Source organism: Melospiza melodia, chromosome 3, assembly GCF_035770615.1.
Source record: "Melospiza melodia melodia isolate bMelMel2 chromosome 3, bMelMel2.pri, whole genome shotgun sequence".
Classification (NCBI taxonomy): domain Eukaryota; kingdom Metazoa; phylum Chordata; class Aves; order Passeriformes; family Passerellidae; genus Melospiza; species Melospiza melodia.
In genome coordinates this window covers 39,549,418-39,571,776 of record NC_086196.1, presented here as the reverse complement: position 1 = coordinate 39,571,776, position 22,359 = coordinate 39,549,418, and the positions used below count along the sequence as shown (strand labels likewise).

At 37.0% G+C, this 22,359-nt stretch overlaps 1 protein-coding gene across 4 annotated transcripts in view; it reads left to right on the top strand.

Moving 5' to 3' along the window:
- Positions 1-21,876, top strand: part of ADGRG6 (adhesion G protein-coupled receptor G6) — a 110,474-nt gene extending 88,598 nt beyond the window's left edge. For 2 of the 4 annotated variants that reach the window (XM_063151411.1, XM_063151410.1), the window contains 8 exons: positions 1,395-1,501; positions 4,272-4,399; positions 5,698-5,966; positions 7,542-7,656; positions 8,712-8,995; positions 12,858-12,959; positions 14,901-15,053; positions 19,133-21,876. In XM_063151411.1, the coding sequence (XP_063007481.1) occupies positions 1,395-1,501; positions 4,272-4,399; positions 5,698-5,966; positions 7,542-7,656; positions 8,712-8,995; positions 12,858-12,959; positions 14,901-15,053; positions 19,133-19,308 (1,334 nt within the window). In that variant the 3' untranslated portion in view covers positions 19,309-21,876. Of the gene's footprint in view, positions 1-1,394; positions 1,502-4,271; positions 4,400-5,697; positions 5,967-7,541; positions 7,657-8,711; positions 8,996-12,857; positions 12,960-14,900; positions 15,054-15,324; positions 15,862-17,044; positions 17,092-19,132 lie in introns of those variants that run through there. The other 2 variants (XM_063151412.1, XM_063151413.1) reach the window with 2 other exon arrangements.
- Positions 21,877-22,359: the final 483 nt, after the last annotated feature.

Genomic DNA, 22,359 nt, shown 5'->3' with positions numbered 1-22,359 from the left:
TTTTCTCTGATCTGTCTGTATGAGCAAATTAAATTCTAATGCTACTCAGACACATGAATGGTTCTTAGCCATACTTTTAACTGTTCGTTTTTTTAAGAATGGGGTTATTTAGGTGTAACATTGTGACTGTTACAGATTATAAGCTTTTTTGGTCACATACAGAGACTCATGTTAATAAAGCAACATTTTAGAACATTCTTCATCAAAGAATGGTCACTAGTGCAAAACCTGTGTGTGTTGTCCTCTGGGATGAATTTCCAGATGTCTCTGTTTTAGAGATCACTGCTGAGAAGTTTCTCTTCCTTACAATGAAACAGACAGAGCTGAGGATTTTGGGTGGAGAGGTTCAGTACACAGAGTCTTGCAAGAAATAAAATTTAACATCCAAATTTGTATTTCAAAGTAGGAAATACAGACAGAGCAACTGAGAAGAATTTGTGAGGGTTAAAATGAGCAAAAAATCATAGAAACTAGTTAGGAAGCTGAACTTAAGAATCACATTAAAGGAGAAACACACAGGGAGGGAAGAAACTATTCACAGTGGCTACTTGAGTGGAGAATAGTTTTAAGTGGTTTTGGAACATCTTCACAGTATTCTTCATAGTATTTTGGGAGAATGTTTTGAATTTGAGTGTCTGATTGTCTTGAAGTTACAGAGCAAATTAGGCTGGATTTTGTCAAGAGCCATGAGAAAAATGTCTTTAAGAGTCAGAGAATAAGAATGATTTCACAAAACTAGCTCATATTTTGGCAGGGAGAAAATGAATAAAGAAACACTTTTTACTTTTCAACATTTAATTTTTAAAACCAAAATATTTCTACTCGTTTTTCAGAATGGCCTTTTCATGTGGAGTGGGTTGGGAATAGCTCAAAAAAAACTTCATGTTTTTTTTTAAGGCCACCAGAGATCATTGGGATTACCCATTCTGAGCTTCTGCATTACGTGCTGCAGACAGGAAGGGTGGGACCCTCTGCTCCTGGGCCGTAAAAGCCTTCATGTGCCTGAGGATAGATGAGTGGGAGGCAGGCAGGTGTAGGCATCACATCAGTGGCGGGAAAAGGAGTTCTAAAACCATCATATTATTGGGTAAAACTAAGGCGTGTCTTAATGCGCGACCCACGTCTTACTCACCAACCAAAAAGCTCCCTACCTTTATTACACATCTCCATCTCTTGCTTCTGCTCATTACTCCATTTCTGGGCACTCATCTGGGGTGATTCTTTGCAGAAACTAGGAAATCTGACACCTGCTTCTCTTGCAGTTGTTTTTAATGCTGGCTCATTCAATTTGAGAAAGCACTTCTGCATTTGCACAGGATGAAGTGAGAAATCTCCTAGAAGAGAGGTTGACATGTGTTTGTTGGACACCAGTTTCTCCTGTTTCATTTCCACAGGTGGCAGTGGTGGCTGGAACCCTGCGGGCTGCCAGGTGGATGCAGAGTCCAATGAAAATGAAACTGTGTGCTTATGCAACCACCTCACACATTTTGGGGTGCTAATGGTAGGCAAGCTCACTACTCACCATGTTACTTCTCCCAGGAACAGCAACACAGCTTTTATCTGGTGGCAAGACAACTCACATTTTTGTTACTTGGGTTCTTTCTTTTGCATATAATTTATAATAAAAATAATACATTATTTCCCCCATAAGTTATCTTGTCATAACAAAGTAGCTAGCAATAAGGATTCAGGAATGAGATAACGAATAAAGTTAGCAGTGGAAGAATAGTATTGTTGTTGTTATTATTATCATTATTAAATTCTTTAAAAGTGGCTAAATATTATTTTTTAAATAATTAAAACATACCCATGAGATTTTTCTATGTTTTAAAACTACTGTGCCACAAAAGACCTGAGATTAAAACTTCGGAATGATACCAAAATACAAATAACATATTATAACATCCAACTTAATACAACTAAGGCCCAGTACTAATATTTCTCCTAGAGAGACAGGAGAAAAAAGTGATATTGATGAGTCCTAAGTTTTAGGGTATCTCTGACATATCCCTTAACAGTATAATCTGACAAAAATGACCTGCATCTGAGGAAGGAGGTGTGGAACATGAGGGAAGTGAATAAGAAAGTCTATTTGAAATTTCCAGATTGAGAAAATGAGAAGTTGCTTGCAGGGGAAAAAGGGAAAAAAAAAAAAAAAAAAAAAAAAAAAGCATGAGAAATAGTTAGAAATGCTGTTTTCAGAATTTCAGAACAAAAAGAAAAGCGAATCATTGTAGGGAAAAACAGGGAAAGAAAAACATCCTCCAGACAGCAGAAATAGTAATGAGGATGAAAAGTCAAGGGAGCACAATAATTCTCTTTCATCCTTAGATAGAAAGGCTGACTTGTCCCTTGCAAATCTAGTTCTCAAACTTGACAAGATTTATCTAATGTCATAAACTATGAAGTGGCACCTTTTGCACAGTGTGTAAATCCATATTGGCTGTTTTCTTACTTGCCTTTACTCAGTTTTGGGGATGCCTTATGTTACAGGCCTTCTCTTGGGAAAAGGCTGCTCACGGAGCACTGGTACAAAACACGTAGCCCACTCTGTCAGAGCCTTTAGCAAAGTCTCCAGTCAGGGTGGCTGGCAGAGCAGTGTCTGTCCAGGAGATGAAAGAGGGAACCATATGGGGGCACTTCAGCCTCAGCAGCATAGCCTCCAGCCTTCAGCTGCCTCCAGCAATTTGCACTTGTGAAGTGTTTTGCAGAAGAAAAAAAAATCCCAACAGGAAAAAATGGAATAGTGCTATCTTTTCTGAACTTTTGGTAGTTGTTTATGCTCAATAATGGGCTGATACATTTTTTTCCAGCTGAAATTAACATTCTTTGGCCTGTAAAACATAGCTGCAGAAAAGATGTTGGCTCCTGGTCGCAGCAGGAATAATTCCTAAGTGGAAGTATTTGGGGTTGGAAGTAACTTGTGGCAGTGTCAAATAGGACTTAAACCACACAAGGGAGCCACATACGCTGACTTTTTCAGCTTTGGCCTTCCAGACCCTTCTTAATAGAACTGCTCTCGTCACAGCATGCTGAGATGTAGATATGGAAAAGCCACAAACTTTGTGTCTTCTTGCAAGCTAAATGATGGTCTTGTTCCCCTTTTCATCCCCAAAGGGATTAAGAAAAGGCTTTCTTTAAGATATATTCAATGAGCCCCTTCTCTTCTCTGAATGCTTCAGTGGCAGTAGGAAATAAGGCAGAAGGTCTTTGAATTTGGGCTGCATTCCAATAGATTTTTACATAGTTTTGACCATTCTAGTTGCTTTTCCATTTTAATAATTTTTTCTGACTTTAATTTAAATACTAAGTTATTTCCAAAAAACAATCTCCTTACATATAAATAAACTGTCATATAAGGCTGGTATGGATAGTAAGAAAAACCTGCTCCTGCCTCTTCCTACAAAACATGCAAAGTTTTGTAGCATTTAATGTTTCTTTTTTGCTAGCTAGTTTTGCTAGGGACAGCAATGAAAATGACTGTAGAATTGACCTAACCATATCTTAGTGTTTGCACACATTTTCTCCACTGTGATATAAATCTGAACGCTCTTAAAAAAAGGAAATAACACTGACATTCATTCTCAGAGGGTACCATGTGTCAGTTACAGTTAGACAGAAAAAAAAGAAAATCCCTAGAATTTTGTGAAGCAGAATCCTGCTTCATTTCCAATTTTTTTTTCCTGTTGTCTTTATCACTGCTTTTCTGACCAATTATATTTAAAAGCGTAGTTCTTATATCAAAACAGACCCTAAATCCAAAATGCAATAGCTTGCCCTTGGTTTTACCTGTACATCATTAGTTGCATCAACTCCTATGGACTTTAAATAACAAAAAGGCCATAAATTCCCTACAATGTGGCACATTTCAGTATGAATACTTTTAAGCAACATTTTTCTAAATCTTGCATCTTCTGAAAAAGAGTTGTATAGAAGCAACAGAATTAAAAAGTTTGGACACTGGAGACTTTTCCAGAGAAGGACATTTCAATTCCTAGTACTGAATTATAAGGATCAGAATCAGGCTCTATCTGCTGTTCCCAGAAGTTATAATACTTACAGCACAATGTTTTGGAGAGCTGTGGGAAGGAAGTGAGAGGTGTAACAACTGCAGGCCGAGAACACGCAGCAAAAATGAACCCCAGTGTCAAGGTTACAGTGGTATTGCCAGAATGCTTTTTTTCAGTTTTACTGGACCCATTACCAAGAAAGAGTGCTGTGCTCGCAGCAGAAGTGCTGCCTATGGCCAATGTCTCTTCCTTCTCTCACAGGACCTGCAGAGAGCCGTGACGCAAATCGACCCACAGAACACCAAGGTCCTGACCTTTATCACTTACATAGGCTGTGGAGTATCTGCTATATTTTCAGCTGCAACTCTTCTGACATACATTGCGTTCGAGTAAGTACTAATTCCGTGAAGAACATCACAAAGAAGTACCTGTATGTGCAGAATAAAATAAGTTAGTTACGTGGTTAGTGTGGTTTATTTCCCTAGGAGGGGAAGTCCATGGCTGAAAAAAAATCAAACCTGCAAAACCAGCGTCACAGTGTTGTAAAGTGGAAACTTTTTCAAGGGGACAGAAGTTCAGAGTCTTTCTTCCAGTTTCTAATGTGTTGTGCTGCTAAGACTGGGGAATAAGAGGAATGTGTATCAAAATGTTCCTTCTGGCAAGACAGAATCCTCTAGATTTTGAACAGATGGATACTATTCTAAAATTGTCAAACAGGCTTTTTATTACAAAAAAACCCCAAAGCTTGCCTATGTGAGCATAACAATTTCCAAATTTAAGAAGAGAAATTTCCAACTAGAGCAATTACATTCTATAGCCCTTAAGACAGAAGTGGGAAGAGATAAAATGAACATAAATTTCAACTGTTACAACAATTTCGACAGAAGTCCTGCTGAAGTGTGAAAGTGACTCAAGAGAAAGCAAAAATTTTGCAGTGGTACAGTTCTGTGAACAGTAAAAAGAGAAAATGAAGTCATGTCAACACAAAGAAAGCATTATGCCAGTAACAGGGCAGGACATAGTAACTGCTAAAGAAGGATAATTTTCTGGGGACAGGAGGGGGAAGGGGGGCTGAAGAAGGGACTTTTCAAGTTTTAAATATCTTCAGTGATTGCATTCCTATTACATTACCTATGGTGTACTGTTCTGGTTCAAGTTGGTAGAAATTGTTTGCTGCCCCTTATTATGCACATTTCAGTGGGGATCAGTTTAAAAAAATTACATGTTTTTCGCTCTTCCTAAGAGACTATTAAAAACAAACAGAAAACCACATCCACTGGACAATATATTCCAAAAACTAAGCTAACGTATAAGGCCACATATGAATAGAACACAGAGGACCTTCTGGTCAGCTATACTTTTTTTTGTTTTCATTTAAAATAAAAAGTACTGGTTTATATTTAATTTAAAGGTTTGAGGTTTTTTTTAATAAAAATTTAGTTGTTAAAATATTGCAACAGTTAATTAGCTCATCATGGACCCAAAGAACTGGTAGCTTACCCCCACCACATGCAGCTGAAACCTTCAACAATCCCACACAGAAATACACAATGTCTTATTGCACAAACTGAGTTGGAAGGGTTTCCTTGTGCTATTATTGACTTTGTGAAGGGGTAAGCCCAGCTGCAGGAGGTGGTTTGTGTGACTGCAGCAAGTTAATCATGTGCACCTGTGCTTCTCTCATTAGGAAGCTACGACGAGATTATCCATCCAAAATCCTGATGAATCTGAGCACAGCCCTGCTCTTTCTTAACCTGATTTTTTTGCTCGATGGCTGGATTGCGTCCTTTGATATTGATGGCCTCTGCATAGCTGTGGCTGCACTTTTGCACTTTTTTCTTCTGGCCACCTTTACGTGGATGGGACTGGAAGCTGTTCACATGTACATTGCTCTAGTGAAGGTGTTCAACACGTACATACGGCGATACATACTGAAGTTTTGCATCATTGGCTGGGGTGAGTTCACTAGACACAATCTTTACATAGGATGGATGCTGCTGTATAAAATGCTTTTTGTAAATGCTGCTATATAAAAGCTCTCTATCAGAAATACAGAGTAGAATTTATATCAGTGTGTGGTTTCCTTCCCCAGCCTGCAGCAGTGCCGGCAAGCAGCCAGCCCTCTCTGTCACCGAGTTCCCCCGTGTGCTTCTGTGTAAATACACTCTCACTGGCACTCCCCACCCAGGGCAGCTCCCAGCCCCAGAATGAGTGGAGAGACCAGATAAACTGGTCTTGTTTTCCAAAGAGGCCAGAGTGGGAGAGGGGAAATGTGAGTGCTGTGTCAGAGTTGGAGGACTGTGTCACACAATGAATGCAGAAACTTTTGCAGTTACTGCAAAGCCTATGGAGGTTTTGCATTGACTTTCAAAAACTTTAATTCCAGCTTAAATTTTCTTGCCAACAAGCACAAAGCCTATTGTGGAATGACAAACAACCAAAATTTTCTGAGATTCAGCACAGCGTTTAAACCACCAAGAGATCCTGGCTGCCCTAAGCAATGTACACAGCAGGACAGAAATGGAAAAAGTAATACTGAAAAATAACTGCAAGGCTCAGGCAGCAAGACTTTTATTCTTCATTTTTGTCTGTATCAGGAATCTGTGGTTTCTCCCTGAATGCGCATATTGTGTTTGAAATAATACAACACAATGCAAAGCCATTAACCTTAGGCAAGAGCACTGACCTCAGTGCAGCTGATAATTGATGTCTTTCCATTGGCAACTAGCATCCTCTTTGGCAACCTCAGCAGAGGACAAGGACTGAGTGGTCGGAAAAGCAAATTAACCTCTTCCCCTTTGAATCTGTTCTGTTATAGCAAGGATAAGACATGTAAATAAGGCATATCAGGAAACATGCATTTCTTTTGTGTGAGCTGTACCTTTCTGCAGAGTTTTCTTCTGCGTAGTTGTCCATTTTCCCAAATACTCCCTCTGCTTTTTTAATAAAAAATACATAGTTTGCTTTACGGAAGCAAGGGGACCACATATAATATGTATAGTGCTGTAGAAGATATATAATATGGTGCAGATAATATAATGTGGTTGAAAGAAACAGTGGAGAAATTACAGATTTAAGTTTGTGTTCCCCAGTTACGCAACTTTATGAATTCACATTAGCATAAAAAAATACCTCAAAAAATTCCTCCACTAGATCCCATTTTTGCAATAATTTGTTAATCTTTTCTCTGTATGATGAGAGCCTGTGTGCAGCTGCAAATTTAACTTTGGGCAATTAAGGGATATTATTTTACTTCAGTTAATTATTTTACTTTAATTTCTTTATCACATACCAAACTTCTTCTACCTTACAGAACATTACAAGGCTTATTCATTAATGCCTGTTAATTGTTTTGATAGTTCTATATATTTGTACTGTTTGGAAAATTATTTCCTTCTACCTTCTCAGTGCAGTTTTCTCAAGATGCTGTGCGCTAAAGTAATAGGGATAGAGATATCAGTAATTCAGCTTAGCCCGGTGAATTTGAAAGTTTAGGAGATTTGACAGCCCACGAGTTTTCTTGTGTTACAGGTTTGCCAGCTCTGGTGATAGCAATTGTTTTAGCAAGTGCTAATAGAAATGCAAGTCATATTTATGGCAAACAGTTATATGGCAGAGATGCAAGCGGGCAAGGAGGAGATGACTTGTGAGTATTTCTTTCGATCTCTTGAAATTTAGCATTTATAGTTGCTTTGGAAAAGTCAATGGTGCATTAAACAAGCAAAAAGGGGCAAAACTCTGAATGATTAAGATCTGTAACGTGAAGAAGGCTGTTAGGAAAATTGGAGGTAAATCTGCATTACCCAATGCCAGGAACAAACATGCCTCTGGCAAAAGTTTTTTTCATGAAAATAAAATAAAAATACTTGTTTTGATTTGTCTTAAATGAAAAGTATATTTTCTAGGTAAGACCAAAGAAAGAATTTGTATAAAAATAGTTTCCTTTGTAAATCAAGCAGCCTTTTGCCAATGTAGTTCAATAGTCCTCTATGTTCTTCTCTTGAAGTCCAGATAATAACTCCAAATGCCAAAATTTTTATGTGAGTGCTCTTTTCCTTGCCTGGAAAAGCTTCATTATGATAAATAAAACTTTAATTTTTTAAATTTTATTATAGTTTCATGCTGAGCTGTCAGGCCATTTGCTGCAAGAGGAATTAGTTAGAGCTCTCCGATGGCTGTCTGTCAAATGGCTACCTCAAAAGTCCTGCTTCTTCTACAGTCATGTTCAAGTTCTTCTTTAGCTCCAGTGGTAGAAACTTGAGATTTTGACAGTGAAGATCCAAGTTTGCCCATTCCATTTCTAAAGCACTCAATGCTTCACACAGATGACAGCAGTGAATTTTTGTGTACTGAGTCCGAACTTTGTTCATGATGGGATTGCAGTTCCCACCATTTCCCACTTTTTCTAACTAGTTTTAACTAAAATGTGATACAACCCTCAGATTTCTCATATTTTAGTACTATAGGCCATAGTCACTTAAGATGCCTCTGGGCTTCATCCTGTTTCCGAACAGAAAATGGACAAATGTTTCATTCTACACTATATTTCTGCATCGGTGGTATCAGAAATCAGCTTATTTTCCTTTAGTTGTATGATTAATGGAAGGACAGTTTCCATTAACCAAAAATGCTCCTTTATTTTATTTTATTTTATTTTATTTTATTTTATTTTACTTTATTTTATTTTAAATTTTTTTGCAGCTGCTGGATCAAGAACGAAGTTGTCTTTTACGTGACTTGTGCCGGCTACTTTGGAATCATGTTTCTAATGAATGTTGCCATGTTCATCGTGGTGATGGTGCAAATCTGCGGGAGGAATGGGAAAAGAACCAACCGGAGCCTCAAGGAAGAGATCCTGAGGAATCTCCGCAGCGTGGTCAGCCTGACCTTCCTCCTGGGCATGACATGGGGCTTTGCCTTTTTTGCCTGGGGTCCCTTAACTCTTGCTTTCCTGTACCTCTTCTCAATTTTCAATTCATTGCAAGGTAAGCTGAATTTTTGTGCTGTGAATGAATAATATTCGATCCATTACTGTTCTGGGGCATGCTATGCCCAGTGATTGGACCAGGGAAACTCATATCCAGGCTCTCCAGGTTTTCCTTTGATATTTAACCATCATTAGTTTCCCCTTATGTGGAATAACAATATCAACTACAGGTGGTTTGAATATCTTATGTAAATTAATTATGGTTTCAACGTCTTCTTCCATAAAATGAGCTATATTATAAATAGAGCTCTCCCTAGCTAACATTCTGTAGTGTTCTCTGTTGAGATACATGCTATATGACCTTCAGCATTTCCTTTCACTGATTATAACAAATATAGGAAGCCTTTTTCCTTACTTTATTTCTGTAGGGAATCTGTGAAACTCATAAATATTTTATTAAGGCATGAGAAATTCATAAAATAAAATTCAGTCCTGTCTCATTGTGGAGAGATAGCAGAGACATATGGGATATTCTTTGCTTAAGAAAAATCCAGTGACTGTTACAGTCAGATTATTTTTCTTTCTGTTACTCAAGTTTTCAATATTTCACTTTTCCAGCATAGCTTGTCTTTCTGAAAAATGCTGTAAATTGTAATCACGTGGTTATAAATTACAGAATGATATAGCTGATATTTATAAAAATTTAACTCAGAGCTAAAATTTGCATATGTCTCAATTGCCATAAAATTCTCTACTAGTGCTTGCCCTATCCACCTATAAAGAACAGCTAAATATGCAATGAAGAGAAAACCTTGAGGATATTGGAAGCCCATGTGTTATGCCATACACATATTGACATAAAAATTAAACTTGCTGGGGGGAAGGGGAATGGGAACCCAGAAAACCCCAAAATGCAAACTCAAGAATGTCATTGAAGGAAACATGTTATGCAACACAAATATTGAGATAAAAATGAAATTTTCTTAGGGTCAGCAAAATATCTTCTCTTTACGGAAAAAGTACTTAATATCTCTCTGTGCCGATTTATCTGATACAGTTGAGATGCATTTACTGTGCTGAAAGATTTATTGAGCTTTCATGGAAAGAGAATCATGTTGTGGGTTTTTGTTTGGGTCAGTTTCAACCTAAAATGCTAAGCAAAATGACAAAAAATATTTGGATGTGGTGTTCTTACTAGAGACTGTTTTTTCCAAAGGACGCATTCTGATACTCCCCTAGCAGCCTAATGAAGTATTTACAGCATTGTGTCTGTGTTAGAAATTCAGGCAGGCCTAGAGAGATCAGAAGTATGGGAAGAACATGAAAAAATACTTAAATTCTGAAAGCCTTGCCAAGGGTCAAATTGAACAAGTTCTCTGTAACCAGAATTTCCACTGCAATCAATTAAGCTTATATGTGCAGAGTGCATACAAGGTTGATCAACACTTCCTAAGTGGGGTAATGGCACTATTTAATGGAAGATGAATGTTTGGAACACAGCTAAGTCAGAAGATGAAACTGAAAAAGATGAGAAGTAAATGTAAAAAGAAGAGTGATGAGATGTTCATGGATTGTGGTAGCAATGATGATGCCGTCTATGCTCAGGCACGTCAGATCAAGCAATAGGAGATAAAAATCTTCTCTCTGAAGGTACCTATTGCTATGTCAGAAAGAGCTAGGCAAAGCTAAAGAATAAAGGAAGAGGATGTTTCACATCCTACATAACTGGTGCAGTGTTCATGTAGCAGTAAGGGGATGGAATGGGGCAAATCTGTATCAGAAAGCATTCCCTAGCAGCAAAAAGCATTTCAATATGGCAAGTTTCTCATCAGTATTAGCAGCTTAATTATGGGCTGCTAAATGCATCTGTTCTCTCTCATGTTTTTGAAAGCTGCATGAGTATTTCAAGCCATACCAGCAGCCTCCAGCAGCAGTTTTCTGTGCACTGGCAATGAAAAAGCAAATTGCAGCAACTGTTAGTGTTACTGTACTTTGCTGTTTCATCTACAAAGGAAATTCTTGACACTCTCTCCTTGACGCTCAGAGTAAAAAATATGGGAACATTTCTTTTTTGGCTGCTCATTTTATATATATGCCTGGACAAGCCAAATACTTTCAAGTCAGAGCCAAGTTAGAACCAAGCCTAGAATCTGATTTGTCTCTGGGAACCAAAACCAAAGCTGTACTACTAAAAGCACATTGTAAACTTAATGAATAATGAAATACAGAGAAAAAAATTCTGGAGACCAAGCCCAGACAGGGCAAAGGCAAAGTACTTAATGCAGTACATTTGTTTTGCATTACTATGGAATATGCATTTTCTTTTTAAATATTCAGAACATTCACTGCAATTTAATTAAGCATCGATTTACTAAGTTTGTAAGCTGTGTAAAAGCCCTAAGAAGAACTTTGGGCCACAAACAGCTTCATGTCACCAGCCCTATAAGAGCTGATAGTGGTTGCAGAAAAATATTTTACCAAATGCAAATACAGTAACCATAATCCAAGAAAGGTCACATTTGAGATGCATTAGGTCATGCCTTTTTTAAAATGTGCTTTTCCTTTTTTTTCCCTATCAGCTCTTGAAAAACTTTGGAAATATTGCGTCTTATGACCCAGCCCCTACCTGTAGTTAACTGATTCCAGAGGTCTCAACCTGGCCTGATAAGCAAATACAAGTCCAATTCAATGACATGCATTACTGCAAAATTAGGCCTCAGCAGTTTGGAGGAGACAAGATAATTTGATTCTCCAAAACATTATAATCCAAGCTATACCCTGCCATTGTGTTATGACAGCTGAAACATAGTAGACATTAGTGTTCAGAACTAGTCATGATGATCATAAAGAAATGGTTTTAGAGGAAGCTACTTGACCATGTTTGCACACATTATGTAGCATTTATTCACATCTAAGATAAAATCATGAGGAACCTTGCAAAGCATTTTGCTGTCAGGTGTTCAGCCTCGGGTTGGCTCTCTCACAGACAGTACAAGTAAAACAAGAAATAGGCTAAGCCACAGAACAACAAAAGATTCCACAGCCAGTGCCAGCCTGAGAAGATTCAGGAGCATTTCCAACTACTATATTTAGCTCCAAAGTACATCTGTAGGTGATGAAAACATATCATACGCCCTGTTAAGACCTACCTTATCACATGGTAGGATGCTTATCTCCTGTCTTGAAAATAAAAACTTTAAAATTTCATGAGAAAAATCAACTCCACAAAAACATTCTTAAACACATTTATTACAATTGAGTATGAAAATCTGTTAGTTTTCTTTGGGAGCAAGAAGCTGGACTCCTAATCAGAACTTGTGAGCATATTAATTTTCATAATCATTAAAGTATGTGCATGTGATGCACATAAATCCATGTGTGCTTTTTCAGCACTTGGCCAGCACTCAACCCACTACATTAGGACACCCCTAAATGCTATTTACAAGATGTCTGGTTTTAAAAGAATACAGCCCACAGTTCTGTACATAGAGAACCATATCCAGGGGATAAAATATCTCCTTGCTAATATAATAGTGTTGGTATTTATTTTGCAGTCTCTGTCTTGCAGTCCTGTTGGGTGCAGAATAGTCATTTGCCTCAAAGAAATGACCTTTCAATCATTTTCCGCTCAGAAAAAAAAAAAGGGAAAGAAAAAAATATGAACACAGAGCAATGCCAATAAAAGGCATCCTAATCTCTGTATTCTGATATACAGAGTATATTTACACATACTTACATGGCAACTAGAAGATGGGAAAATTTTAGTTAATTTCCATACCTCTTAAATGATGCATGGATAGCAATAACAAAATATTAAGATGATTTTTTTTGTTTGTACTTCATTGTCTTCTGATTACAAATTTCAGTTAATCTGTTTATAAGTACATGCTTCATTTGATGTTCATTTTCTTTTGTCACAGGTTTGTTTATATTTGTATTCCATTGTGCTATGAAAGAAAATGTCCAGAAACAGTGGAGGAGACATCTCTGTTGTGGCAGATTCCGACTGGCAGACAATTCAGGTAAAGGCAGTTCACTGCTCCCCTCCTTAGGTGCTGCATTTGTTTATAAAAGTCCAGGAAAACAGCTTGCTATGTTATTTCAATATCATACAAGGTAAGCCACAGATATGGGTGATGGTTTTGGAAGGTCCATCAGACCCTAAAAATAAAATAAAAAATAAAAAATCCAGAGATTCAAACTTTGTCATTCCAAGCCCAGTCTTATTCATTTTCTCCTATAATAATGTATGTTGACTTTGAATTGTGTGTATGGTTAAGCTGATGTGCGAGCAATTCTAAAAAGTTGCATAGAAATATTACTTCTTTTGCTTTTATCTTTGCCTTTTTGTCCTGTCCTTTGCCATTGAATTCAGAGACTATTAGAGACTCAGAAATGTAGAAAATTCCCTTAACAGAAGCCTGATTAGGTTCTGGAAATGAAGTTCACCTTCATCTGGAACAGTCAGAGTGAAAGGAGAGATGTTGGTTTGGATGCATGAGAAGTCCAATGCTTGGGCCACTATACTTATAGTTTCCTGCACCTTTGGCCATCTTGGATGGCATAAGACTGCTTTGTTCAGGCAACTGGCTCTTCCTTTGCTGTCTGATGTGGTGATTTGGACCATATAATTCTTTCTCATATGGTTCTTGTTCAATGACCAGTGTTCAAATCTACAGCTGGTGTAAGGTGACATAAGGTCATTGCTTTCTATGGCAAGCTTTCATTTTGTAGTAAGAAAACTTCATTCATTATTTCAAAGGGTTAATACAAACTAGGAAAATCATTTTCATTGTGATCAGCCATCCAATTTATTTCATATGTTCAGTTTCTATGTGATTAATCCTGTAACTCCTGAACTGATAAACAAAGATAGATCAAATTATTTCCTTTTTTTTTTTTTTTTGTGCTGCTGTCGGGCAGCTTGTGAATATGGTAGAAATAAATATGAATATGGTAGAAATAAAAACATTAAGGATTTGAATATTTCAGTGGTATGGTTAATGTGATGTCATTATGTCTGGCGTAAACCAGTTTATCTCCATGGGTTGGTTTTAATCTCCATGAACCTGACACTGTTTTCAGGCAGAACAGTGAAATAGAAATCAAATGTGAACTTGCAAAACTGAACACTCTAGCAACAATTTACTATAATTTGGTTTGGTTTAAATCAAGACTAAAATGGCCCACGTGTCTTTGGCTTGGACTTCTCTTTCATTTTGTGAATTTAATTGAAGTGAAATAACAGTGAATAACAGCAAGATGACTAAATTGTGAAACCTCCTGCACTTACCAAAATTGTATGGTACAAAAACTAGTTAGCTACTTTTATTCTACTGCTATTGGGACATTTGTGGTGAGTTTTTAAATGTTAGTTTTCTTCAGTCAGTTTAATGGTATTAGCTATTTAATTTCATTTTAGAAGTTGTTCCAGCATAGGAGCCTATTGTGTTAATGTTTGGACCAAATTCTTTAAATGTGAACTACTGAGTAAACTTTATTATGTAAATTGTGCACCAATATGCCAAACAACAAGCTAGTCGTTAGTATGTAGTATCTTCCACAGCAGCAGCTGCAGATCAAGCCCTCGGATGATAAGATCATTGTAAATGATCCTATCACCTTTGGATTTTGCTCTTCAGGTCCGGAAAGCCCTATACTGCTACAGAGCTCCTCTGCTCTTCTGCATTCTGGAAAGCCAGGTCATACTTGCAGTTCTGCTGTCCAGACAAACTATTGTTAGAATGTTAGAGCCACCAATTTCAACTGTTTTAGCAGAGTAAATCAAGTTGGAATACTTTTATCATTCTTAAGAACCAAAGAGGATACCTAACAGGAAAAGGATGGGGTATTTGTTATAAGCAATACTAAGAAATGCATCAGATATTTGAAATAATCATAATTGAAAAAATTAGGTATTTATTACAGTAGTTATTAATGTAAAACTTCTCAATCATTTTTAGATTGGAGCAAAACAGCAACCAATATTATAAAGAAGAGTTCTGATAATCTTGGGAAATCCTTATCCTCTAGTTCCATTGGCTCCAATTCAACTTACCTAACATCCAAGTCAAAATCTACGACGAATACATATTGCAAACGAAACAGCCATACAGGTGAGTTCTTGCATTGCAACCCAGTGCATCTGTGAGCACACAGGTTTGTGTTAAAGGCACAGCAAGCATTTCTACCCCAAGGTAAAAGAGAGAAAATTTCATCAATTCATATAGTGCCGGTATTTTTTAAGTATGTGTTACTCTTTAATAAGAACCATTACCTAATGTGCAATACATCCAATATATAGATCTGATCTCCAATATGTTCCCATACTAAATGAAATAGGCTTGAAGAAAGCAAATTTTGCTTATTATCCTATTGTAAACACAGGGTAGCCAAAGCACAGAGAGATGGCATTCTTCACCCAAGGTAACATGAAAGCTGGCAGTACAGCTGGAAATAGGAATCAAGTCTTCAGAGTTCAAGTCCACAGCTGATTGTCTTGGTTAAACTCCTTTCATCTAACTGTAAAACATTTATGGATAAAACGACAAATGGAGCCTACTCGGAAATGGATACTGTGTTCCCAGAGTATGCATTGTCTTGCCCTTCTGCAAATAGCCATATCTACTGCTTATTTATTTAGATATCAATGGCATATGTAATAAAAGGCATCATCTGTATTCCACTCATACCGTGAAAATGTGCTAATCTTAAGACTTTAAGGGAGCAAAGAAAGAGAGCAGCTGGAATGATTTGCAAGTTTGGTTGTGTCTGAGGTAATATTTCAGAAATTCACTTATATAGTTCAGATTTTTTTTGTTACTCTGGTTTTGTGACTGCATGTTTTTGTGCTGTGTAAAGTCACATAGCATTATTATACAATACTATTTTATAAATATAGTGGAAATAAAATCTGCAACCATATTTCACTCAAAGGTGTGTTTACTTGTTTTAAAATATTTATCAGAAAAATATGTTCAGATATGAAGTAGATGATTTCATTAGAATGCAAGTTATGTTATTTCTGAAGTATTAATTATTTTTGTTAAGCCCCCAATATCTCATTTACAATGGGACACTCACCTTTCTTGATGCATGGCATAGTTTTCAGGAAATACCTTCTATTATTTTAATTGATGATCATTACCTGCTCCAGTTAGGCACAAACACTCCTTTTTTTAAAATTAATTACACTGTTGTTTTCTCACTGACCAAGATTCAGTGCGTCCATTAGCATGAGGGATTGTGCATCAGGCATTTTAAGGGCTTGAAACTTTATTGAGAACATGCAGAAAGTACATCTGCTTTGAATACAGTAAAAATGAGAAGTATCTTAGAAATTCTTGGTGACTGATAGCACCTGAGCTTGCTCTCAGGACTGCTATTCACAACTGCACTGGGAGCACAGGGCTGGTGCCTGCCTCCCTGGGCTGCCTGTCCCTGCTGCCAGGTCAGGTTTGGTGTGCAGTACACCCAGCTGCCCTCTTCGTTCATCTCTTCCCTGCAGGAGCACTTCTGCCAGCAGTCTTCCACAAACAGCATCTTTAATATGTGGCTATCAATTAAGAAGACTTAGTGCTGGAGTTTTTGCAAGGTGTTCTTAAAGCAAAACAAGTAAACTGTTCCAGATAAGAAATAGTAAAGTTAAAAGAAACTTGCTCATATATATTCTTCAAAAATTATTAGCTTAATCCCATGCGTAAATTATTGCTTAAAAGGATTGCAGTTCTTAATGCAATCAAAGTTTTTAATATGAAGAATTTTTGGACATTAAGAGAATACAACAGTTTTCTTTTTATTTTTTTTAATTTTAATACATTTCACTTTGTTCTCCAAACTACACGTTATTGTGATACTCCACGGGAATTTTTGATAACACTAGGTTTTTAAATACTAACACATCTTCTCATGTGTAAAAACAATAAAAGTAATATAAAATAATATTCAGATTCTGATTGTTAATACAGCTGAACTTCTCAGTTTGCCAACTTAGCTAAACTGCAGGCAAAGAATGCCATAGCTACATGTCTTGGCAAGTCTTGTTGATATATACGGTAATAATGTGCTCCCTGGAATTGACACAAGCATTCATGTGTTTGTGGTGTAGATAATGTCTTCTAAGGCCCTTTCCTCATCAGTGGTGGAGCATTACAGGTAAAGTGAGAATTGCTTTTGTTGAATGCATGGTTGGAACAGGGTGGAGGGATGCTTCTTGCATGATGTCCTCATTGACACAGAGGATTTTGCTAATCAGAAACGCTGCTTCTTTCTATTATATCTTGCACCACTGATGCTCAATCAAAGGACAAGCATGCTTCAAACTCTGGGTGTCTGCACTCTGCATGGGGCACACAGCATTTAGAGGATACCATTTTAGAAAACGGACATTAATGTCCTGAAATTAATGCCTGTGAGCAGTAGTATGGGGAAAGGAGATTATCCTGAAATTACCCATACACAAAGCATACATTAAAAAGCAAAAACAATCTGATTGGGTTCCAGAAGATTCTTTAGTATTTATCAAAGTTATTACAGAAAATTTAATAAATTTATATTTGGTCTGTGGCCATTACTGGATTAATCTTCTAGACATTGAGATTTTTATATCCATTAGCACCCAGAATAACTCCTAATGATGAATTATATATGCCTGAAAGCCAACCTATGAACTGCTGCTTGAATACAGAATGCATCAACCCTCGTGGGTGAACAAAAGAGGTCACTATGGCATCTTGTGCCTCAGCTGTCTACAGACCCAAACCAAACTACTTGTAGAAAGTACTTAAATATTCTCTGTAACACTTCAGTGAATCAGAACTTAAGACGATCTCTGCAGAGAATTTGGTCATACAGCTCACACTTCAGGGATACATGATTTTGACCCTGTACTTAGATGTGAAGCCATTGGTTAGTAAATGCATACATTTGAAAGGCTCTCAGTACTCAGAAATTTGCCATTGGACATGGAGTTACTCACTGTAATTCATGAACATTCTTGCGTGCTTTGAAAATTCATCCTGATAAGCCTCAACATGCCTGTTTCTGTTTTAAAGAGTGAAACTGTTTTGATTTCTCTGTCTGCAATCCATTTCTCCTTTGTGCTCTTTTATGGCTTGGCATCATGACTTTTCCAGGGATGGGTTACTTTTCATTTCTAGTTGGTTTATTTCTAAGAAAAGTTTTTTATGAAGTCATGGTTCAAGTAGTATGCTTAATTCTTAAATGATCCTTTGACAAGGAATTTTAGGAGATTACTTCATTGAGGTCTTGTAAACAGCCATCAAAAATATCACTTGTAGAAGACATTTCTTCCCAGGGTGCTCCACCTTACTGCTGGCTTGCAGTGGTACAGATCTTGCCCAGGTTCAGGGAATTTATTCCAGCTTCACTGCGTGGAAGAGATAAGACAGACAGCTCGCTTAGGATAGCATGCTTCAGAAAATGAGAGACAAGCTCTCTCCTTCTCATTTCTCGCTACGTTAGCTCTACCTACTGACCGTTCTCTGAACAGCAGGAATGCGAGCCGCTGAAGCGGACTTTCCCAGTCTGGCTGGGAATTGCCTTGCTTCTTTACCTCTTCAGTTCACCCTTGACATCTAGCTTATGGACTCTGAAGGGAGACCCCGTTTTACATCCTCTCCTCCTTAGTTTTCAGCCTGCACATTATGGAAAAAACAAGGTGAGGCTAGGCAATCACAAAGTTTTGGCTCTGGTTATCTGCTTCAGGAGGAAAGACATCCTCTGCTACATTCAGCGCAGATTATATTATTTCTGTGCCTAGTTCAAAGCATCCACTGTTGAAATAATTAAATCTGTTCACAGTCATTCTACAGTACTTTATTATGTGGAGATACTATTTATGGAGATCCAGTGCTATCAAAATATTTTTAGTTTGTAAGATTCAGAGCTTCAGCAGTAAATTAATATGTTAAAAGCTCATAGGAGTCAGTAACACTTTAGGCAAAATAATAGAGGGGTAATTTCAAGAGATACCTGAAAGGTCTACCCACAAAACCAGACATCTCAACAGAATTTAGAAGAAGCAATCTCAAGCCAAAAACTTATTTTAGGGCAGTAATTTAGTTCAGCAGTAGTGGCAATTGAAGGCATATCAATGTGGGATTGACACATCTTTTGAACTGTGAATTTGCTTAAGAGGCTCTAACTACTTCTTGTTGCTTTTTCTTCCTCTTAGAGAATGTTTTTCTTGACAAGCCATCTTCAAAATTTGCCCAGGAGGATGGAGAACAGACATCAATCATCCCTGTCCATCAGGTTATAGACAAAGTCAAAGGATACTGCAATCCTCACTCCGACAGCTTCTATAAAAATATTATGTCCGACACATTTAGTCGCAGCACAAAGTTCTAACTGGGTTTCTGATTTGCTGTTTTTTTAAATCAAAGGAATACAAAATGTCTGCCTGGAATTGAGAATATTGAATGTCATAAAATGTGATCTGTTATTTTTTCCCAGTTTATAGTGTTCTCCTGCAAACAGCTTCCACTTAAGGACTAATTTTTTTAAGTTTTTACTGTTGCAGAAAATGACAGTTTTTTACCATGGTATTGAGCTGTTTTTAAATGTGTACCAGCAAACATGATGCCTGGACAGCTAATTATAATCTTGTAAGACTGAAGAACCACAAGCCTAACTTAAAATAATACAATCCAAACAGAAGCAAGTCTTGACTCCTGGAGAAAATAGCAGACATGTCATGCAGTACAGGCAAGCTTTTATTGAGAAGTTTTATGATGGTCTTTTTGTTTTGAAAAATATGGATTTTCCCTATGGCACTTGTTAGATTCTTGCTTCTTGAATGTCTAGTGCTCTTTATTCATAAGTGAATAAAACCCTACCACCGCTTAAAGGGTTATTTTAAAACATTTTTGCCTAAATATACCTGATCATGCAAACCTTACTCACCAAAACAGCATATGCTGTAAATGCAGGCAAATTTGTATCCCTATACATAGAAAAACAGTTTACGCAGAGTTGTGTTTCAGCATTTATTGATAGGTATGCATGAATTGCAGTGTCTTCCATCTCAAGTCTGTGTTTAGTGTTCTTTTTTCACAAAACAAAATAACAAAAAGGCATTCAACTATATATAGTTATATAAATATATACCTAGAACTCTCTCTACGCATATTTTTTTATAACAATACACACAGTAAATATGACAGCATATACCAGAGACAATCTAAAAGCTATGGACGGTGCTAAAATTTAAGTCTAAATATTTAAATGCAAGATGAATTCTTTGTAAACCCATGAGTGTCAATCTCTGTACTTCACACATACTGTATGTATAGACACCTCCATCAGATGGCATTGCAACATTAGGATAACCTGGAACACATTTACCAAAAATAAATAACATTTTTCGGGGCACATAACACTATAAGTATCCCTTTGTTGCCCTGTTGGATGACATGACTGAGGTTGTTGGATGCACAGAGTTTAAATGTTCAGGCAATATTAAGGGATTTCACATTGCTATGCTGTCTCCATGACACTGAGGGGCTTGGGGGCTCTGTGCAGAGAACAGACAAGAGCATAAAATGCTTACTTGTTTTACTCTCTATAAATGTGTGACATATTAGCAAGTGACCTTGAGTGCCAAAAGGGCATCTCTCCTCATGAACCATGTTTCACCTCATGACGAGCTTTATAAAAATTGTAGCTGCGCATGTTTCTGAAGGCATGTGCTGAAACATAAAGGGTTTTTTTCAAGTACCGCATTCAGAGGAGAATGTCTCCTAATGGAGGTTTTAATTTTTTCAATTATCCCTTTTTTTAGCCAAAATATTTTTAGCCACGTATTTAATTATTTGCATTCAGAGAGCATAAAGTTGTGCTGAGATTTTTTTGGTTGCCAAGCAGGTGGATGCTCAATGATGAGGGACGTGGGTTTGTGCTTTCTCTGCTCTTTGCACGTGCTTTTGTGTGCAGAGATCATTTAATGCTGTGACCGCACAAACGGCACCTTTCCCCTGGCTGCAAACACCCGGTGGGAGGAGGATGTCCCGATGGATCCCACCCAGGAGCACCGCTGTCACTACACAGACCTGAGCAAAACCTCAGTCTCATAACTGCAAATACAGTTGTGGTGTGTGAATGGAGGTCAGCCCCATTCACTCAAACTGTAATTAATAACAGGGAGGAGTGTTGTCAGATATCTTTAATAATTGAAATAATTTACAGAGAGATTATGTACAAGCATTTACTGAACTTATATTTTATCTTCCCAACTTGCTTAACTACTGTAGGTAATAGCAGCTTACTGTGAGATTTCTACCTGATTAAGATGTTCAAAAGTAAAGAGAAGGAGAAGCAAACATTCCTGAAAAAAATGAGGAATCAATAAATTATAACAGATGAAAAATATATAAATAAAAAACCCACAGCATCCTGAATGAAGCTGAGCTGTAACCTATCAGTTTAATGTACATCTACCTGTATTTTTGCTGAATTAAGATTTTTTTCTCTTTTTTTACTACCATGTAGTAATCATAAACTGTCTGTGTCACTTAGCTGCTCTTGAATGCTCTCAATTATACAATGTAAAGCTTTCTGTTTTGTAGTTGACATGCTGTAACCTCCCTTGTACATATTTATTTATTTGTGAGGTTAAATATGTCAAATATACTTAGCACTATAATGACTGTTCTTGTTACTTCAATGCTAAGTTTCTGCTTCATCATAGAAGAAGAGGGAATGAATAATTTCTTATATGTTTTTTCTAAGTAACTTGTGAAACAGTTTACTATAGCTCTACCTTTTGCAACTTTGAGGAAACTTGTCAGTGTAATTTGTGATACTAGTCAGTGAAATATAGTGTAACAGGTTTGAAGATGGACTAAAATGGAAAGAAACCTTTTCAAGTAAACATTTTTATGTTAGTGTTCCAAATAATTAAAGTCTTTTAATAGTGAATGGTTGACTTTTATTTTTCCTTTATAGTGTTTAATGGCAAAAATTACACAGTGGAACTCTGGAAAATAATCTTGTGGGTTTTTTAAGTACTTGAGACAGGTACACGCCTAGCCAAAATGTTGGAAATAAATGTGCAAGACTAACTCCATCTCATCAGGGGAACACATTTTGCAGAATATGCCTTTCCCTTTTGTAATTTATTCAATGCCACATTCAGTGAATGACCTGGAAGTTATGCAATCTCATTTATTTACGGTGGCAGTCATGGCATAGAAATTAAAAGAAAATCATGGCAACTGACAATATGCTGGGATGGTATTTTAAAGTAATACAAATGAATAATTTAAAACTCAGGAGTTATTCCTTTCTATTTGTTTCTCTGCAGCTGGATGTAGTCCCTCATTATCAATATTTTCAATCAACCTATAATACTTCGATCACCGCTGAAAAATTTGATTCAGCCAATCACGTGCTAAATACACA